The 20597-nt window shown below is 42.7% G+C and overlaps 4 protein-coding genes across 4 annotated transcripts in view; 2 read left to right on the top strand and 2 right to left on the bottom strand.

Moving 5' to 3' along the window:
- Positions 1–789, bottom strand: part of Pmar_PMAR025646 (hypothetical protein) — a gene marked incomplete at both ends in the record, with an annotated part of 3941 nt that extends 3152 nt beyond the window's left edge. Inside the window, one exon of the mRNA XM_002783791.1 lies at positions 286–789. Coding sequence (XP_002783837.1) covers positions 286–789 — 504 coding nt within the window. The remainder of the gene's footprint in view (positions 1–285) is intronic.
- A 410-nt stretch (positions 790–1199) lies between these two features.
- Pmar_PMAR025645 (hypothetical protein) lies at positions 1200–6882 on the bottom strand (the record flags this gene model as incomplete). The annotated part of the gene is made up of 9 exons (XM_002783790.1): positions 1200–1273; positions 2233–2348; positions 2639–2780; positions 2829–3024; positions 4107–4181; positions 5423–5515; positions 5572–5694; positions 6581–6697; positions 6748–6882. 9 exons carry the CDS (start codon positions 6880–6882, stop codon positions 1200–1202), a joined length of 1071 nt encoding a protein of 356 aa, XP_002783836.1.
- A 2138-nt stretch (positions 6883–9020) lies between these two features.
- On the top strand, positions 9021–12821 carry Pmar_PMAR025644 (Xaa-Pro dipeptidase, putative; the record flags this gene model as incomplete). Its single annotated transcript, XM_002783789.1, has 13 exons — positions 9021–9177; positions 9599–9686; positions 10029–10103; positions 10203–10286; positions 10437–10503; positions 10554–10705; positions 10881–11017; positions 11227–11353; positions 11570–11746; positions 11959–12090; positions 12135–12239; positions 12516–12672; positions 12735–12821. 13 exons carry the CDS (start codon positions 9021–9023, stop codon positions 12819–12821), a joined length of 1545 nt encoding a protein of 514 aa, XP_002783835.1.
- A 2721-nt stretch (positions 12822–15542) lies between these two features.
- On the top strand, positions 15543–18750 carry Pmar_PMAR025643 (hypothetical protein; the record flags this gene model as incomplete). The annotated part of the gene is made up of 4 exons (XM_002783788.1): positions 15543–15683; positions 16677–16823; positions 17862–17985; positions 18643–18750. Coding segments are annotated over 4 exons (520 nt in total), but the record flags the coding sequence as incomplete, so codon positions are not given.
- Between the last annotated feature and the right edge of the window lie 1847 nt (positions 18751–20597).

Genomic DNA, 20597 nt, shown 5'->3' with positions numbered 1-20597 from the left:
GGACATTTAATAAGGTATAGAAGTCAATAAGAAGTGTAGACGGATGATTGCATCCTATTCAAATGGAGTATTGTGTTTGTTTCTGTGCAAGATGTCTCCTTTCCCATTGCTCCGTGTGGCAGTGCATATCTTAGCCTAGCGTCAAGTGAGCCTACTATTGTTTATATTGATAGATAAGTTCTTTCTATAAGTCCTCTAGTTGTGGCGTTCCCTCAATAGGAGATAAGGAAGGCGTACCGACCCTCAACAGAATTGAAAAAAGTGTGGTACCAACCCACTTCTCACCTGTAACTTATCTCTCAAAACCTCCTTCATAATTTCCCTATCACCAACGCCCAATTTATCAGCACACACTAACGCGGCCATAGTCAGAGCCCTCAGCCTCTCCGGATTCGTAACTATATCTTCGACCAGCTCTTCCAAAGCTTGGCTTCTTATCCCATCCTTATAATCGAATTTCAAATGGTATGCGAACGTCAACACAAAGTTGTCGTAATTCTCGTAGTGCTTCGGAACCCGTACCAAAACTTCACCAAATTCTTCGTTGGTCGTTTCCTCCTCTCCCACAGCTGCAATCACACCCCTGTGCGAAACGCCTCTTTTCAATGCATCCGATACCACAATTTCTGCTAATCTTTTCAGATAAATCGGTTCACAGCGACCCAACCGAGCCAACAACTTAACAGCAAATAGCTGCACTAAGGGATACTCCAACGCCTCCGGTCCTCTACCGATGAGATTATCAACAAGATGATCAATGCGATCTGACCAAAGAACACGCTTGCGCATACATGTGGGGGAGAAACACACAATATCTTCAAATATCTAAATATCCTATCTATCTTTAAATAGATTATTAGATAAATCTCATTTATCCTTAAATCGTCGACTGCCGTACATATCATCATACGAAGTAAAGTTTCATTATTCTCAACGACGAGCTTTGCAACAATTCATTTCCATTTTTTCAAAGATCGTCATACTTCACTTGTTACGATAGATAGAAAACCCCGGGGAAATTTCGTTCGTATACCAGAACCGATTTTCCTACAGTGTGAAGACTGTTTTCAAAAGTACGTCGAGAATCAAGCATTCACAGCAATAGCTCCGCGATGTAACAGAAATGTGGTATGAATTAATACAACAATTTACCTTTATAAAATGGGTGCACTTCCGTCAGCTTTATATCTTCCAAGTGACTAAGAGTCCTCAACAAATGTGATGGTTGAATGCGATCGACGTTCGAGAGCGCAGCATCTAAGGCAGTCGAGAACTGTATCGGGGAAATATACAACATAGTTGATGACAATATGAAAATTCTGCTAGGAAATTTTGGGAAATTCTCATTGGTTTTTCGATACACTTCTACCTTAGAGAGCTCCTGAGCTCAGCTGAGGCAAGCGAGCACATATTTCGAACTTGATACTAACACAGCAATTTCACACCGAGGAAATCAATAATTTCCTCAAAACTCCAATAAAACTAATGATGGTTGAAAATGATTAACATCTGATAAAATGGAGTCACTCTCGAGAGCTCCTATTCTACTCTGAAACTCCAAAGCGATATCGCACCAAACTCAACTGGTAAAATATTGCAATTCCAAAATAATAACTTTTGCGACTAGAAAATGTCAGAAATTCCTCGAAAAATGCTGATGAATATTCTCCAAATTACAAATTCCAATTAATTTCCAAACGAATGAATATGAAGGGAAAAAATTTCGATTATCAATATTATTAAAAAATAATGGAGTTTCACCCGTTTCACGTAGAGTGGCATAAAACTCCGTGAAAACGCGATATTTGCGCCTTGCAGTAGTCCTGAAGTAGTGTTTTTCATATCACTAGGGTGTATATATAATAATTCTTAAAATTCAAAACTTTTACAAAATAATTTTGCCAACATTATCCCACAATTTTTCCTCTTCTCCTACAGCGCCCCCCCAGCATCACCATCTTACTCAGCAGTGTGCCAACCACCCGAGCACTTCCCAACATGGGATCTATGTTCGAAATGAACTGCATCAAATTCGTGATAGTAATCCGGCACGCCTTTTGATTCTCTGGCGAAGCAAAGAAAAATCTAACAGTGTTAATAATGTTCGCCACAGTTCGTCTCGGTAGTTCCGAACTCGACTGGAGTCGTTTTAGTAGTTTCAGTGCTTTCACAACAACTTCCGCTGAAAATCAAAAATCCCTTTCCACAGCAAATCAGATAATTCCTCCTTACTAGATAGCTTCGATCGTTCACCGAACTCAGCCGCCACAGCTTGTTGAAGCGGAGTACCAGGATGAACCACATCTGCTAATCGACCTACCTCCATCTCGGAGAGATCTGATAAACCTCTGAAGAGAAAGAACGGTATTCATCCTAGTGATATGGAGAACACTAGTGAAAAGGGTATTTCACGACTACTGCATATCATCGCGAATATCGCGTTTTACACCGAGTTTTACGCCACTTCACGTAAAAACGGGTGAAATTCCATCGAAATTTTATCAGGATTTTTCCAGTGTCCCCACGAGGAAGATTCAAAACAGCTTGGATGATCTCAACAACCAATTCTACTATCAACCAAAACAGACAAAGATTCTTTTCGTGCCCCCAGACAAAGATTCAAAGCATGTCCACTCACCGTGTCACCAATATATTTTCCAATTCTCTCGTAGCCGCGTTATTCCTTCCCAGCGCTTTCTCCAACGACACATACGCCGCACTAATATCATGTGGATCCAAATCTCCTGTCACCGCCATTGCTCTCACTCGTCGTACCAATTCTAACATCAACAGAAGAAAATCTTCCCAGTGCGTAAAGATACGCTTACCTCCTATAAGCTGCTTAGTCACATCTTTTTCATTTTCTTTCCAATTCCCTACTCCAACCCGCGTGGCGTGAATCGCCGCTAGTTTCTGCAGAGCTTGTAAAGCGACTTGAATACCCAAACTTGGTGGCGGCATCGCCCTAGGCTCTCCCTTTCCCTTCAAACGTCTATCCCTATATTCCTCCTCACGACGAATCACCTACGAATTCCGACAAGCTATGTGCATGCGTGCAAACAATTCTAATATATCCGACCTCTCCAACAACAATACAAATCGAATATACATATATTCCATTTTCCGACTACCATACTCAGTAGAAAAAATATAAATAAAGTTTCACCCTAGTGATATGAAAAACATATTCAACGACCACGGCATATCACCGCGAATATCGCGCTTTTCACCAAGTTTTACGCCACTTCACGTAAAACGGGTCGTGAAACTCCAATGATTTCAGATTCACCCCAAAATTCTCTATCCTATGTCATTTCCATTTTCTTTGTTCGTTTCGGACACTATAACGAAAATCGTTCACCCATTTCCTGCACGAGTTTTCTCAACTTAATTCCTATCAATCTATATTCAACATAACAATGACCAACAACATCGGAGTTTCACAACCCGTTTTACGTGAAGTGGCGTTAAAACTTCGTGAAATACGCGATATTCGCGGCATGTAGTAGTCGTAAAATATGTTTTTCATATCACTAGGGTGGTGAAACTCCAATGATAAAAAGAAAGAAATAAACTCTTCGTTATCGCTGGTAAAACAAAATCGAAATCATTATCATATATTTATACTCCAATATTACGATTGTATATATTATAGGGAATATTAGAATATATTTCACCCGCGATATGAAAAACACTAATAAAAAACCTATTTCAAAATTCACTTCGCGGAAAACAACTCATATAATCGGTATCGACATATTAAATGAATACCTACAGTACGTGTCAATTTGATATGCAAATGTGTGTAATTTCTGAGACCTACTTGATAATCGATTCGAAACTATATCCCATATACAATGCAACGATGACTATTAACATGTGTTGTGATGATGAGTACCCGTCTGGGACTGTGATGATAGCGACATTCACTTGTTCACTATCATTTGCCGCCAAAATAACACACATTTGCATATCAAATCGACACGTACTGTATGTAATAATAAGCATCAATATTCAATTTTTACTACCAAAACAGCGACGAAAGACCCCTTTCGAAGATGCCGCTCCCTATCTACATTATCAGATCTACTTCAACCCTGTATTACTGTCAACAACCTTTCCTCCACCGCCTTAAGTCGCTCCTTCGGCACACTACGGACCTCAGCTAGAGCTTTCAATACCTGCGAAAAATACATATTCTTGGAAATTATACAAAACAACTGCGCACGAAGTCTAATCACTAATTACCACTAATTACCAATCTATAATCTATAACGATATCAATGTATAATCTATTTTATACGTTAACCTAGCTTTATTATTATCATATTGATGATAGGTTTATATTATTTATATATTGGAGTTTCACCCGTTTTACGCGAAGTGAAATGTGTTTTTCGCATCATATGTGAAACTCCATTATATTATTATGAATATTAAATATTATCAAGAAAAGTAATGAATAAAACGCTCGTCAATCTTAACGCGTCGAACATAAAAACAGAAAGATGAAAAGAACATTTTTTTGGTAATATAAAATTATACATCAAGTCTGATATGATGAACTATACAAGTAGGAAGTTCATCGACCTTAACTAGTCAGACGCATGAACAGAAAAAAACCGAATTATGGTATTCATAAAATAACGGAATAAATACCATTAAAGAATCGATTCCAAGTTTCTACGTCAGCTTCTCATCTGACTTGTATAATTTAAAATTCACACATGCGATTTTCATTGTGAAACTTCGCACTGTACACCGCTAATAATTTCGTGGCGAGCGACAGTTGATGAGTGGCAGATCTTGCGTTTTACAATAATTCGGTGAACAGTTGTAGTTGTTCGAATATCAGAACCGGCATTGCAAAGCGCTCAATATTTCAAAGAGATGCTGCTAGATGCGAAATCTCACACCCTAGGTGTTGAAGAGTTATAATCATCAAACGCAGCCCTACAGCCCTTTTACACTGTAATTAAACTCTTGTAGTAAGAGGTTACTTAATCAGGCGTTTATTAGAAGGCACCATATCTTCGAAGGAGTGCAGGTTAAAACTCCTCATAACATCCTTGAGGAACTACTAAATGTCGGCCCTTTCTCACACGACTCAGTAGGATGCGTTTCACTACAGCAGTAGGAAGGTTACGGCGTTATGCAATGACGAAAATTACACGTGAAAGCCTCAAATTAAACAAGTTGAATAATAAATGCGTTTTGAAACTTGATGATTAATTTTTATACGGTATTTATCTCATCATCTTGATAAGAATTGTGTCTCAATCTATAGATATTCGTCGAGTAGCTGAACTGACTGTGGATAACAACTAACTATGCTCATCAACTGCTGAACTATGAAGAGACTCATCATTTATCTCATCAAGTTGTGGCGCGCGACAAAATTTCTCACTTTACCCCACAATACCACAGCAATTGAATCAGGTTGCAGTCGAGCAATGCTTTGATCCAACATATCGCTCATCACTTCTTCCTCTACCAGCGAGAATAGGCGTAAAAACTGATGAAAAAAAGCATAAAATCACAGCGGAGCGAAGCGCAAATTATATTTCTCACCACAGCTCTATTGTAAACCAAGGCCACTTCGAACGGTCGCATTATAGTAGCCTGCTTGACGATGCTCTCATGCAAGTTCTCATAAGCTGGATGCTCGCGGATCTCTTTAGAAATCCGACGAACCTGATTTCGACGATACACACATATTACGTGGTACAAGCCGTTTATCACTAGTCTCAACCGATGAAAGAAAAACTAATGATGTAAAAGTGTAGAACTGTGGTATACAGGCCTTACAAGAAGATCTGGTATGAAACAGAAACTGATATTGTGATTCAGCGTGGGAAAATATACACATGCTAAACCACATGCGTTGGCAACGATATGAAAAAAATTCGGGAAAATTTCTGCACACCTTCAGCTGAATTCCTATAATTAGTGAGTAAACTCCTGAGCTCAGCTGAGCAATGTAAACACATATTTCAACAATGTTGTGATTTGGCAAGCCTAGTTGGAACGTATGTTCGCTTTTCTCACTTCAAATTACATTATGAACATTTACACACGACTTGAGGACGGAGGGTTTCCAAACCAACAATGGTCCTCTTATTGTCATCAACATTCCCTCATCGCTGACTACTACGGTTCACTGTGTGAGCACTAGTACAATACAATAACAAGGAAAATATCGAAATATAAGGACTCATAAATAGTTCCAGATCACCATGATAAATTCCCATCTGCGACAAACGCCGTTGATAATATATATAAACAAGCCTAAGCTGGCTCCGTTACTCATTGTCAATGATCGTAGCGTACTTTGAAATTGGAGAGCAATTTCAGCGTGAACTCAAGCATCTCTTATTGAGCCATGAAAGTGATATATGCACATGGAGGAAACCAAACATAAGGAATTTTGTGAAATTATTGTTGGATTTTTCACACTTCTACCCCATATCGTATGTAAACTTCCATAACGTAGCTATGGAAACTCCTGAGATGAGCTGCAGAGATCGAACATATATTCCTCTGAGACTAGTTTACTATAGCTCAAGCATTGTAGTAGTACCTTCTGGCCGCCTGGTGAAGTAGCGGCTAATATTCGCAATGAATAGATGGCCTCTTCTACTGACAACTCCCTTCCACATATCTCTATACTGCGCAAGACTTGTAGATGCGCTTGTGGCTGATATAAATCAAAAGATATGAAATCGAGAGTTGGCAGATTTACGGTACTCGAGTTAATTCAATTGAAGATAATCTTTTCCCAAGTTCAGTGTTGGGCGGTGCTAGGGAAGTTTGAAGGCTTTTGACAGAACGAGCTGCTTCTTTTCGAGCTGGTCCGATGACTCTGGCCACGACGGCAGCCATGATAAAAAATGAGAAGAATCTTAGGTACTCCTCGGTAAGATACAAAACAGGTCCGCTACTGATCATGAGAGTATCTTACATGATACCTCATTGTAATATCGATAATGGTCGCATTGAACTGTACGGATTACCTTCTAATCAACCACAACAGTCATCATAATAACCTACCATCTCCAATGTCCTGTAGATAGGAGATACAGGTGATACCCCCCTAACGATCAACTCGTCCAAGCGGGGCAGCTATGCCACTCAAAGATACCAATCAATACGTCTAAGCGGGGCAGCTATGCCACTCTAAGATACCAATCAATTCGTCTAAGCGGGGCAGCTATGCCACTCTAAGATACCAATCAATACGTACAAGCGGGGCAGCTATGCCACTCAAAGCTACCAATCAATTCGTCTAAGTGGGGCAGCTATGCCACTCAAAGATACCAATCAATTCGTCTAAGCGGGGCAGCTATGCCACTCAAAGATACCAATCAATACGTCTAAGCGGGGCAGCTATGCCACTCTAAGATACCAATCAATTCGTCTAAGCGGGGCAGCTATGCCACTCTAAGATACCAATCAATACGTACAAGCGGGGCAGCTATGCCACTCAAAGCTACCAATCAATTCGTCTAAGTGGGGCAGCTATGCCACTCAAAGATACCAATCAATTCGTCTAAGCGGGGCAGCTATGCCACTCAAAGATACCAATCAATTCGTCTAAGCGGGGCAGATATGCCTTTCAAAGATACCAATCAATTCGTCTGAGCGGGGCAGCTATGCCACTCTAAGATACCAATCAATACGTCCAAGCGGGGCAGCTATGCCACTCTAAGATACCAATCAATACGTCCAAGCGGGGCAGCTATGCCACTCAAAGATACCAATCAACTCGTCTAAGCGGGGCAGCTATGCCACTCAAAGATACCAATCAACTCGTCTACTGTAAGCGGGGCAGCTATGCCACTCAAAGATACCAATCAATTCGTCTAAGTGGGGCAGCTATGCCACTCAAAGATACCAATCACCCGTATATTAGATCATTTAACTGCTCAGATTCCCTCCTTCTTGTCAACTTCATCAATTACCCCCATAACACAGCATTCCCTTTAAGTGAGGAATCATTACCGTTCTTTCCGAAGAACCTTACTCTCCTTCCTCAATGAGATGCTACTAAGCTATAACAGGCCCACTGTAAAAGAAAGTCGGACATAAGCAACTCCGACATATTGGAGGGCTTATAATCACGTGTGATCACAACAGCATCCGTACCTCTTTGGATCGAACCTTTGAATTGGTTGAGAGAAATCTTTCAGATTGCGTTGTCACGCGCCACAAAATTATAACAAGCGGTTGAATCAATTTTGAATCTTCGAAACTACTCTGAGACCATTTTCGTTAGCGTGTGTGGTAAAAGGGCTGTTTATGACTAGCATACTCAAGTTACCGTATCTTGAATACGCATTGACGAGAAAATAACGCGGAAAACGAATCATTAGGGATTTCTTCATTTCCCTCTGAAAGATGCGGCGGACACCCAGTATAACCAATGAAAACGAAAATTTCGTTACGAAATTGTCATTCGATTATTGCATCAACTGCGAGTGTGAACTTCACACTCGCAGTGAAAAAGTCTTCACACTGTGAAGACTTTTATGGACTTTACTCTATATTGAATCTCTATATGAATCGGTTGCTTATATACACGTAAATACATTGGAGTTTCACCCGTTTTACGTGAATTGGCGTAAAACTCGGTGAAAAACGCGATATTCGCGGTGATATGCAGTAGTCGTGAAATGGTTTTTTCACTAGTGTTTTTCATATCACGGATGAAACTCCATTATCTCATATGTAGTGTATTTACGACGCCCATCTTGATATTTGTCCGCCTAGGCGAAAGAGAATACTGCACAAGTCGTCGTATGGCAAACCAGTGCGGTGAAATATGCACTTGGTGAACTACATGTGTTGGTGACAGAATGAAAATCCTTTAGGAATTCTGGGAGGGGAGGCAATTCTACGTGAATTTCTGTGTAATTTACCATAATAGTGAGGAATCTCCTGAGCTCAGCTGAGGAGAGTGAACATATATTCCAACACGGCGGAGAACTGTTCTTTATAGTGTTTATTATTAGAAGTTCCTTATGCCCGATCACAATACTCCCGAAGTGTCGAAAAGTGATGATTCTGAGCCCTATTTCTCTAGAGGGCCGGATACGCTCAAGATCCCTCTGGTGATGCACCGAGACCATCGTCGGAGGTTGGCTGAGGCGATGCTGAAGGACAAACTGGCACCGGAAGGTGGTACAGTTTACATACCACTCCTTTGGGAAATCGTTGAGAATCAGACCCCGCGTTGCTCATCGTGTTTCTAGACAGAAATGACTGTATTAGTGGCGCGTTGATTATCATTGGGCTGTGTGGAATCATATGCAGCGTTTATTGTGCACTGGATCTCTGGCGCCGTGTTGAATTTCGTATACCACTCCTTGGGGAAATTGTGGAGACATGTGAATGCAACAGTACAGGGTCTGATTATTTTGCTCGCTGCGACGACTTCCCCATACCACTCCATGAGAAGATAGTATATGCAATTGACTGCACTAGGACTAAAGCGATCTCTCTGCTGCGTTGGATCATTCGTACCACCCCTCGAGAAATTCGTAGATAATACTGGCCACCAAGCTAACCTCCTTAAGCGCTTTGATGCCCTTGTGTGCAGGTACTGTGATATTCCTTAGAGGTGGCGAACTCCAATCTGTGTATGATTCTGATACTGAGTGGGACTTCAAACAAGAATCATATTTTCAGTAGGCATCGGGTCTGGGGACTTTTCAAGTGGTGTCGTTGTAGAACGTTTTCTATAGCAACACTATACATATGCAGAGTATCATCATGTTTGGAATTAATAATGGCATTACTTGACGTAAATACACATAGTTGGAGCATTGACTACTAGTCCCTGCTTGTACACTCTATATTGTATAGTTGCTGGTGATAATAAACTGAAATGGCTAGGCTCTGATGGTGATATTATAGCTGTGCAACTGCCCTTACTGCGTGAATACGCCACAATACACTTCAAGTGTAATTATACTATGAATGTGTTGTATTGTAGACCTTCCCTGGTTGACTTGTTATTTCATCATCAGGTATCTCTTCGGTGTGAAGGAGCCGGGCTGTGTGGCGACCGTTGAGCTCGACTCTTCGGCGCCATATAAGCACAAGTAGAATCGGAAATGTTACTCATGTCGTTATTTGGAATGTTATCTCGGTTGTGGATTTAGACGCATATCTTAGGTCGAAGTGTGGAAGATACGGTTCAGGTCCACTTTGTATGTCCCGCGATTCGATGATGTATATGCTACCTGGATGGGGCCGATCAAACCGAAGAGTTGGTTCCAATCTAAGTAGGGGCTGTTGGTTGAGAGAGTTGCCTAATCTGCGCTCACTTTTTTTAACAGGCGTTAGTTGAGTATTCACTGTGTTTCGTTCTTTTCATACCCAATTTTTTTTTCGATGATGCAAGTCTCTGTGGCTACTTCCTTACCTTATTGCAGGTATGTGGTGGATGAAGTGCTTTATGTTGGCGAAATCGACTTATCCAATGCGAAGGCAACTATGGAGGTAGTCAGGGTTATACCAACATGGGGAGATTCCCAGTATGTATTTCCCAGATTGAGGGCGTTAATCGTGATTCTGGTATCGCGCACGCTGAGGTGAATAAGCAAGCGATAGAGCTTACCAACAAACTGGATGGATCAGCATTGTGGGATGTGCTTAATGAGTTGAGGAGTGTTAAAGACGAGGAAGAGATCAAAATTATGGAGTAAGCTTTATAGAAATTAGTTTACATGGAAGAGGTGAAAAATTTGAAATCTTAAAAATTGCAGAAGCTCTTCGAAAAAAACTGCACGAATTCCCGATATTTTCCCCCTTTTTTCATGTTTTCCATGTTACAAGGTTTTTTTGTTGTTGAATAGGAAGCATTTCTGAGGCTTTAGATACGCTTGCCTTGTATCTTCCTCGGCACATCTCTCGACTATGAGGGCTTGCTATGAAGATCGAGCTAACACTCATAGGATGGAATACAACGCCGTAGCTAACTTCCGTTATGAAGGCGCTATGAGAGGCTGCGAACGTAAGGTCGTTCAGTTAGGACAATACGACAAGTGGACGTTGAAATCCTCCTCTTATCTCAACGTGTATCCAGTTTCTCTTGAACAATTGTGGAATCGGCTCTCACTTGTGAGTAACAAAGGTTTTGGAACTGTTCATCTCTGTTCTAGGCTAGAAGCTCCAACTGTGACTGTTCATCTCAGTCACACTTCATATTCTGACTTCATTCAGGTGTCGGTTATGGTTGTATTGGATGCGCCGGTACTTCGAACGCTTCCCTTCACTACGGTCATCCCGCTGAGCCAAACGACAAGAGCGTCCACAGGTCGGATCTAAGACTGCTCGATATGGGAGCTGAGTAAGCCTTGTGCGGTGTTGAGATAAACGCTCGCTTTTCTTCAGCTAAGTATAGAAGTATACATACGGATTCGGGTAGAAATGTACAGAAATCAATGAGGATTTCCTCAACTTTCCTCAGAATTTCCACGAATGTCACCTACACATGTTGTTGATCATGCGCATATTTTCCCACAACGCTTATCTGTGAGAAGCGCATGTAAAGATACTCCTTGAGGTACCATTGTTATACGGCGGATGTGACATGTACTTTCCCGACGAGTGGGGAGTTCACTGAGCTGCAGAAGGAAGCTTATGAATCGGTTCTGGCGGCGGTACATGCAGTGGAGAAGATTCTCAAACCGGGATTGGATTACAGGGATATGCATAGGAAAGCTACGAGAGTTATTGCTGAGTAAGTTGTGCCATTAGTGATCGTGATACGATGTAGAGCGTTCGTGCATGGGAAAATTAACCGCGCTGCATTAGGATTGTGTGAACTCCCCAATGTCTGCCCAATTCAGGGAAGCGCTGGGAAATTTTGCCCCGAAAAACACATTGTGATTTCCTTTTGAATATCATGAGTGTCTTTACTCTTTACTGCGTGTATACGGTTTCTCCTGCCAGGGAACTTACCAAGCGTTTGAATCTTTTTACCGCTCCCATCGATAGTGTATGCGAGGAAGCGTTGGTCGCGCGTTATCTAATGCCTCATGGGCTTGGCCATATGTTGGGATTGGATGTACATGATGTTGCCGGGTAAGGGAGAACACTCATGTGTTTATGACTAAGATGTGGATCAGATACGAGCCGGGTCACTTTAAAGATAAGGACGACGTTTCTCTCACGGGGTTGAGGTTGGGGAGGGTCGTTAAGGAGGGTTATGTGCTAACTGTCGAACCTGGATGGTGAGTTTTACACGGGGATCAGGACACGCGTTTGAGCATATTGAGAAATATGTTTGTGTTATAACTGTCTCTCTATAGTCCTCTACAGTGAATGGATGCCGACTATACACTACTTGAGGATTCTCAGAAATAAATATACTTCAATTTCCGGTCAGCCACTACACGGTAAATTGTCTCTCTGTAGTCCCTTATCGTGCAGGGATATCGATCATACATTATAGTATCAGTGGAGAAGTTGCCCTTTCTGCCGAATGGAGTATTCACGCTGTGATGCAGTTACTTCAACCCGTATTTGATCGACAAGTGGTGCTCGCATCCTGTTCACTCCAAGATGGTCAATGAGACAGTGTTGAGATCGTTGATCCCGGTGGGTGGAATCCGTATCGAAGATGATGTGCTTATCACTCGGGATGGATGCAGGGTTTTGAATGATGTGAGTCGTGCGGGGTTCGGGAATAGAACCTGTGCGGGAAATACACATGAGGGTTATGGCAGATACCTCGCAGCGTGGAGGACATCGAAGCATTTATGCAGGGGAAGATCGAGTGGGTCCCCGGCAAGGGAAAGAGCGAAGTGGCTTAACTCGTAGACGACTAGCTCTGAGTTTCTCTAACGCAGATTCGTGATTTGCGTATAGGGGGAATTCTGGCACGGGAGAGTTGAGCCCCTCAACTCATAGAAACCGCCCCCGCCCCAACCTGAGGGGGGCGATTTATGCTAGGAAGTGCAATGGGCGGCTCGTCAATTCCAGAGACAGGGGAGAGGATTTGTGGCGTATGAAAGTATGTGAATCAGCACGCGGTGTTGCTACAGTATGAAGTTCATACTAAGAATAGTGAACCAAATACTTATGAACTTATTCCATACTTGTGAACCAAATACACATGTTTGTGGGTAATTTTATCCCAATTTCGATTGTAGGGCTATGAAGCACTTGGTGATCGATACACGTTGTTTTTTTGATGCCGCTGATTTAAGTTGACTCCTCAACCATTGGAAAGTCATTCGGCGGGCGACACTCTGTATAACGGTGCGAAACATTCTATTGTGCCGACACAGCAACACGTATGCGCGCTCGAAGTGCGTTTGTCGCGCGGCAACTTGAGCGCTCGAAGTGGAAATTCCGGTTCCTCGCTGAAAGAGTGCGTCTCCCTTTGACCACTTTCGATCGGGTTGAAGAATATTCTTTGCCCCTTCCCATATGCATGTCATTCTTGTTATGGGAATTGTCACTCCCTGCTACTCGGCGTCGTTGAAGTTCATGCGGGACAACATTGTGACGATGCCTATAGAAAACAGCTATGCAACGGTCGAGTTAGACGGTCAACGAGTGGCTCTTCTGGTTGATTCTGGAAGTGACAAATTACTGGTGAATAGTGGAGAATGGTACGAAGAAATATACGGTAAAGGCGCATGTACAGACTCGAAAGCCGCCTGTTATTTTTGCCCATCACCGGAGCAATGCTATAGCGACACGTCTCGAGTATACCGGAGTAGATTTGCAGATGGCGCTGAGGCTCGTTATGTGATTCACAAAGCCTCACTGACGATTGGAGAACAAACGGCAATTGAGGAGTTCGAATTTGGTATTATAATTGACTTCATTGACCCCGCTGGAGGGAGCAACTCTCGATCGTTAGGGATACTTGGAATAGCACCGGCGTGCAGTCGTAAGCTTTTGAGTAGTTTTATAGAACAACTACAATCTAGTTCAACAATTGCGCGTAGGACTTTCGCGATTCACGCGAAACGCGGGAGAGGATTCAACGGTGAAGTCACTTTTGGTGCACTTGTGAAAGAGGACGTGAGGACTACATTGAGTCGAATGGCGTACTGCTACAAAAATGGCTGGGGGCGGGTCTCGGTTTGGACTGCTTCTGTCGCCCTCTTGAGAACAGATGGGAATCTTTCGAATGTGTATCGTCCTCTTATGTCGCAACGAGACAGGTCCTACTTGTCATATGTTGATAGCGGTACTATTTCAATTGGCATCCCTAATGCGGCAGATCTCATCGAACGAATTTTGGAAAGTACGAAAAGAGAAATGGGCAAGTTTTCGGAGCAGTATTGGAAGGTCGAAGAGACAGGGGAAAAGTATTTGATTATAGACAAGAGAATGCGAAAGTATTTGCCGACTTTGGCGTTTCGTCTGCAGAACGAAGTAGGTTTTTCTTTGAAAATCGAAGGCCGAGACTACACTGTATGTGGAAGAGGTGGATGTTTTGTGAGAATAAGAGATAGTGGATTGAAAGATCGAATTTTATTCGGAATTCCACTGTTCCGTGCGTACGATGTTCATGTTGATTTTGATGAAAGAAAAATAGGGTTCGTAAGAAACAAGATTTTCAAGCCATAAAAATATATGGTTGAATTCATGATGTTTTTTTGTGAAAAGAGTTTCCTTTTGTGTTGTGACTATTTGGGGGAGAGGAGATTTGTTACAATGGATACACTTCTCGATGTGAGAGAGGATCCTTCGGTGGTAATAGATTTATACACATGTATTTGACGTGATAGATTATACGAGCCGTGAGCGAAACGTTTATCAACAGCATCAAGCAGGGAACGGAGAAAACCCGAGGACGGGGCGAGTTGGCCTGAAGGATGGAGTAACTCTGATCTGACCTTCTTTCAAGCTTATAAGTTTGGACACACCGTGTGCTATGAACTGATATCGGAAGTCGAATTATACTCACATACTTGACATACGAGCCGCGGTGAAAACGTACATCAACAGCCTCAAGCAGTGGGAGAAACGATGGAGGGGTTGGGATGCATGTTCGGATTCCTCGGCTCGAGAGTTTCCCCACAGCTGAAAATTTACACGCGACTTAGGATTGAAAGGCACGATAACCAACAATAAACTCGCCGAAAATATCCTTGTTGTGATAAAAATGCGGTAATGCCTAATTTCCCATCACCTAGGGGAAACGTCGTGCCTCAGGCTGACATCTTTTATATCATGCACAATGGTGATTCGGAATACGCTCATTATTTTTTCGGAAAAAAACGGAAAATTTATTTCCCGCATCTACTGAAGAGGGCTTCAAAGTGGAACAAATTTATTGGGGAGAAGATGGACGGATGACCAAACGAACCTGTTCGTTTTTTCTCCAAATCTGCGTTGGAGAAAAATCCATGAGTTATCGCACTGTTGTTATCTGCCATAAATGACCTTCGAAGGGGAAAAGTCTCAAGTCTAATAATCGACCGATTTCAATACATAAGTTATGCACACATATATACTCTGGCATTGAGACGGTTCTATTGTTCTTGTGGTCCTAACTTTGGTTCTAGTTTTTAATGGTTGACCATGCGCTATCTCAGAATCGTAGAGAGGTGCTCTCGACCCTGCATCGTGGGCGCGTCAACGTGTTGGTGGTGACCTTTTGCAGTTATGCGGCTCTGCATGCGGCACGGAAGGCTTTCTCGAACTCGAAAGCGGTAGCATAATGGGGGGGCTGGTTGGAATCTTATGGTTGATCGGCTAGGATTCGAAATAGGTCAGATCGGTATCATGTAAAATCGCCCATTTGAGCGAGATGGAATTTTTGATAAGAAGTTTGGATAGGAGTAACCCCAACGTTTTCTAAGACGTGGTATATATAAAATAATGGCGGGAAAAATTGTGATTGGATTTTATTCTGTTTCTGTGAATTAATCTGTGGATTCTGTTTCATTTTAGGATCAGTCTAATAAGACTATGTCTCTAGTTCAACTGGAGAATTTTCGTTCGACGCTGCCCATGTTCTATAATCAGACCCTTCAAGATGCCCGACCGGACTCTTTCCCAACAACGACCTTAGCTGCTTTGGATACCATGTTTATGCTCTCATATTCATCTGGGCTTCTCTTAGCGAGAAGACTCGGAGATGTGTTTTCGGCGTCTACTGTACTTAGTGTTGGCCTGGCATTGACTACTGTGGCGCAGATGTTATTTGCTGTATTGTGCGTGTTGAGAACAGCGGTGACTTGGGAGTTCAAAATGGCTCTGTATTGCATATGGATACTTAACGGTTTGGTAGTGGGAGGGTTTGGTATTCCTGCGGGTTTTCGAGAAAAGTCTTGGGGGAAATCCGAATCGAAAAGAATTCCAAGGAGAATATCAAGTCACATACAAAATCGCTACTTTATTGAAATGGAAGCAGTAGTGGACATCGGGTCGCTTGTTTGTTCTTCGAATGATATGTTCGGTTTGTCTTCTTTTCTAGCGTGTATAGTGAGAATTTGGATTCATAAAATATAGAGATCCGAATCGGATTAGAATTAGTTGTTAATAGTCTATCGCTGTACTTTTTATAGATTATAAATTGTATTTTCCGTCAAATTTCTTTCAGGGCGATCGTGACAAGTCGTAACATACAATTTCTCATACAGTGCGTGCAAACTTGATATGAAAATGTTGTAAATGCGCGCGCTATTTTGTCGATTTCTCAGGTTCAGTCGTTATGTTGGCCAGCCTGTGTTAAGCTGGTGGGAAATTGGCTTACACCCGTGCACCACCTCATCGATGATGATGACGATGTTAGCACTACTTCTGAGGATTCTGATCCGATCAGTATTGCAGACGGCCAGATAGGCATCGTCAGTCCAGCACATTCTGGCATGTAATTTGATTTGTGGTCGAGTAATGCGAGTGTTGGTAACATCGTGGGCGCTCTGATGGCTGCGGTCGCGCTGGGCATTGCAGGAGCGTATTCATTTATGAAGGGAATAGAGGTAGGCGGGGGGAGTGTAGGGAATTTATGTGTCCGAGAAGATTGAATTATGAGAGATTTTACAGTAACTCTGATAACTTTGATCATCATCATGATGACATCATGGTCTTGGCATGGGTATGAGTTATTAGAGTTTTATATTGGGTATCTACGGTATGGATAGAATTTTTTTTGTATGTCGGGAAGACGACATTGCATGAATTAGCAAGCGCTGTTATCATTAGCATTTGGTTCCTTTTACAAAAGAACATGTTAATGATGAAGTCACTGAACGGTAGTCTGGCCAGTTCATGGGATTTAAATTTTTGAAATCTCGTCCGCACCGTTTCTACGTTTTCGTGGGACCGTCCGTATTATTGTTGCTTTTTGACTATCGCTCGAGCAAGTTGAAGGACTTCCCATCAGCTGCAGGATTTAACGAAGGAATGGTAGATACTGGCGAGAGGCTTATGAAGTCATGAGGAGTTTATGTTAGTATAACGTTGGATTGGTTGTTGTTTCTGTATAACCTGGCTCATGCTGTTAATGCTATACTTTTAAGCTAGTTCTGATATGCGAAAAAATATTCCGATGATGATGTAGTTTTCTATTTTTAAGTTAGTTGTGCATACATCTGCTATGAAAACATTGGAGTTTCACCCGTTTCACGTGAAGTGGTGTAATACTCTGAAAGAAACCCGGTATTTGTGGTATGCAGCAGTCGTGATATATTCTTTTCACCGGTGTTTTTCATATCACGGGTGAAATTCCAATGATATACAGTAAGAAAGTCTTAGTTTGACCGAAAAAAATGATGAACGTGGATGTGCTCATGTGGATCGTCCGTAGGGAAATCGAACCGTGGGCCTTCCGTGAATTAGTATGTAGCTCCCCCACTATACTAGATATGTTGTACTGAGGTTAGGTTACGACTATGCCCGTGACCGGTGTATCATTACCGACCTTGGAAGCTTTGTTGAGGGGTCTGGGAAAGATCTGGCACGCCTTCTGGTTACCATTCGTCGCCCGATATTCTCTCGTCTATGCTTGTACGAAGGGCGTCAACTATGCAATGTTTTTCTGGCTTCCCTTCAATGTACCAAAATCGATAGCTCACTGCTATAACTAGATAAGCCAACTCGACTCCAGCTCTTGTACTATACCAGCCAAGGAGGTAAGTCAAGGCAGTTAAGCCGAAGGTCGATAGAACCGATCTTCTAACCGAACCGAACGAAGATAAATAAACGAAGAGGAAGAAGAAGAACTATAGCACAGTTATACTCGATCGATCAGACTCTTGATAATACGGGGTGAACGCAAACTCATCTTCACGCACACAGACTCGGTCCACCTCTATCTCAGCGAGGTGGGCCCATTATTTGTCCAATCCTGCTGTGTTCGAAGCGAAAGGGCTCGCCTCAGAGTGACTCGGTGATTAGGTTTGTGAACTCGATCCGGTATTGGCTGATGGTCTATCTGTATTTTATGATATAGGACAGTGCTTGGGCGGGGTTATCGCGAGCTCCGTTGTAGACAGAATGGCTAAGGGGAAGAAATCCATCGTATGATCGATTTGAATTTATCATTGAGGAACCGTCTTCAAGGAAATTTGTGCAGTAGTGATTTTGGTATAATTTCGTGGCGCGTGATGGAATAAAACCATCCGAGGACTTGCATGTTGTTCTGATCATATTGCTGGTTTGCAGGTGATTACCTCATCTCTTCTTCTGGCGGTGATACCAATTCTAGCGCTGAGCTTAAGGCACAGCTCAATCGTATCCGTTACTGTTATTATCTCCATAGCGGGGTTGCTGGTAAGGAAGCTTGTGGTATCAGCACAGCGATAGCGGTCTCAGCTCGGTTAATCCGTGAGTCCTCGATCCTCGGTTGAGCATCTTTGCACGAGATGCTACTTGATGCAATCTGTGAGTGATGAAGTTAGTTGGAAAGCGAGATACAGACTGGAATGTAGGTAAACCTCTCTGAGAGTCGTTATCTGTTACATAGGGAATTCTGAATCAGAAATTTTGATGATGATCCCTTGATACAGCAGCGAATAAGCTAGAGGGTTTCATGCAATTCGTCTCTGCAATGGAAAACGGCGATAGAAAAAATGTGTATGTCATACGTAGACGACATGCGATAAGGTCATGACCTTGCTTTTCCGAAGCCTAGTGCTCTTGATACTTGCTGCAACAATCTCCTCAAGATTGGCCTTGGCTTGCCCACCTGCACTCCAACTGCCTTTCTGTATCTAGCATTACACGTGCCTGTGGCCAGTGCCATTCATCTGAAGAGGTCCCTCATATCATGGAATACTATTTTCCATTGTGATGCAATTCATCGGTGTCTCTTATCTGAAACAATGGCCGACGAATCCTCGGAGATGTGGCGTGGGTTTATTGCGTTTGGTAGTAAAGACTTTACTGTAAAGTTGGTATTTGCTCGAGCAGCATTTTCGACTGCATTACTTCCGAACCGCTCGTTGCTAGACGTAAAGCTCATGATCTATCTTTGCTAGCTGCCAACAAGATTATCGATGAAGCTATTGCTCGTGCGTCCTCCCGCATATCAATCGGCAACCACTTTGTCTCTTGCTGTGGTATCTTCCTGCCTTTGCCACTTAAAGATTTCGTTATGCACCATCAAGACGGCCGTGCTGCTATTAGAATGTTGGTCCCTTTCTCTCTCAATCGCACTCATTATAGATGGGCAAAATCGCCGTAAATTACGAATTCCGTTACGATTTACGAGTCGTAAAATATTTCAATTCACGGTTACGGATGCGATTTACGGTTTACGGCGGATTCTCCAGCTTTTGTTACTAGAAGTTGGCTAGAACACATCTTCTTCAAAGAAACGCGAAACAACTCCTGCAAATCATGCTCTAATATCACTTATACAACTACGGAAGACCAGAAAGACACACAGCAATGGGACGCTAACACTTAATATGTGTCACAGATTAAAAGAATACTAAGGGCCGATAGCAGAGCTAATGGCCCTTCAAAAGCATTAAGGTACGTAAAGTGCTGTCAGATAATCTGGATCTTCTGCTTCTCGATAAAGATCCAGCTAAGCTGAAGCTCTCTTCGCAGCTGCAACTACTCCCAGGAATTGTTGCGAGGGCAACAGCAACCTTAGTGAGAATGGGCAAATCTGGGCAGCCTGCCCAGAAGCCGAGGAAGTCCGAGTGCACGGCAGACTCGGATCTCAACCTCTGCTCATATGCGATCAACTCGCGAGACAACCCCGTCACCGCCGTTGTTGTCCTCCTGAGATCTCTGCGATTGAGGGCACCCAACAAAGTACCCTCTACCCCATGCCTACTAGTTGATGAGGAGTCGTCAGCGTCAAGAGCACTGTCACTGATGTCAAAGAAAGCCATACATTTTCTGATAGAATCTTGAGCGGAGTCCTCGTCCTCCGTATCGGCGAATGCAGGATGGAGATAGGATGCAGCCACGCAGGCATGGTGAAGAATGCCCGAGTCCGTTTCAATCAAGCAAAACTTGAAGTAGTTGTTCAAGCTCTCATGCACACGATCCTTGATCCGGCATAACTGCGAGCGCCCACCTGCACCGCTGCACTTCTGGAGTAGGCCCTTCACCACCGGTCTAATAAGACTGAGCGTACAGTACGACGATCCAGAAAACAGGCG

The sequence above is a fragment of the Perkinsus marinus genome (assembly GCF_000006405.1).
Source record: "Perkinsus marinus ATCC 50983 genomic scaffold scf_1104296935984, whole genome shotgun sequence".
NCBI classification, from domain to species: Eukaryota; Perkinsozoa; order Perkinsida; family Perkinsidae; genus Perkinsus; species Perkinsus marinus.
The sequence above is the reverse complement of the archived record's forward strand: the minus strand, read 5'-3'. Positions and strand labels throughout refer to the sequence as shown.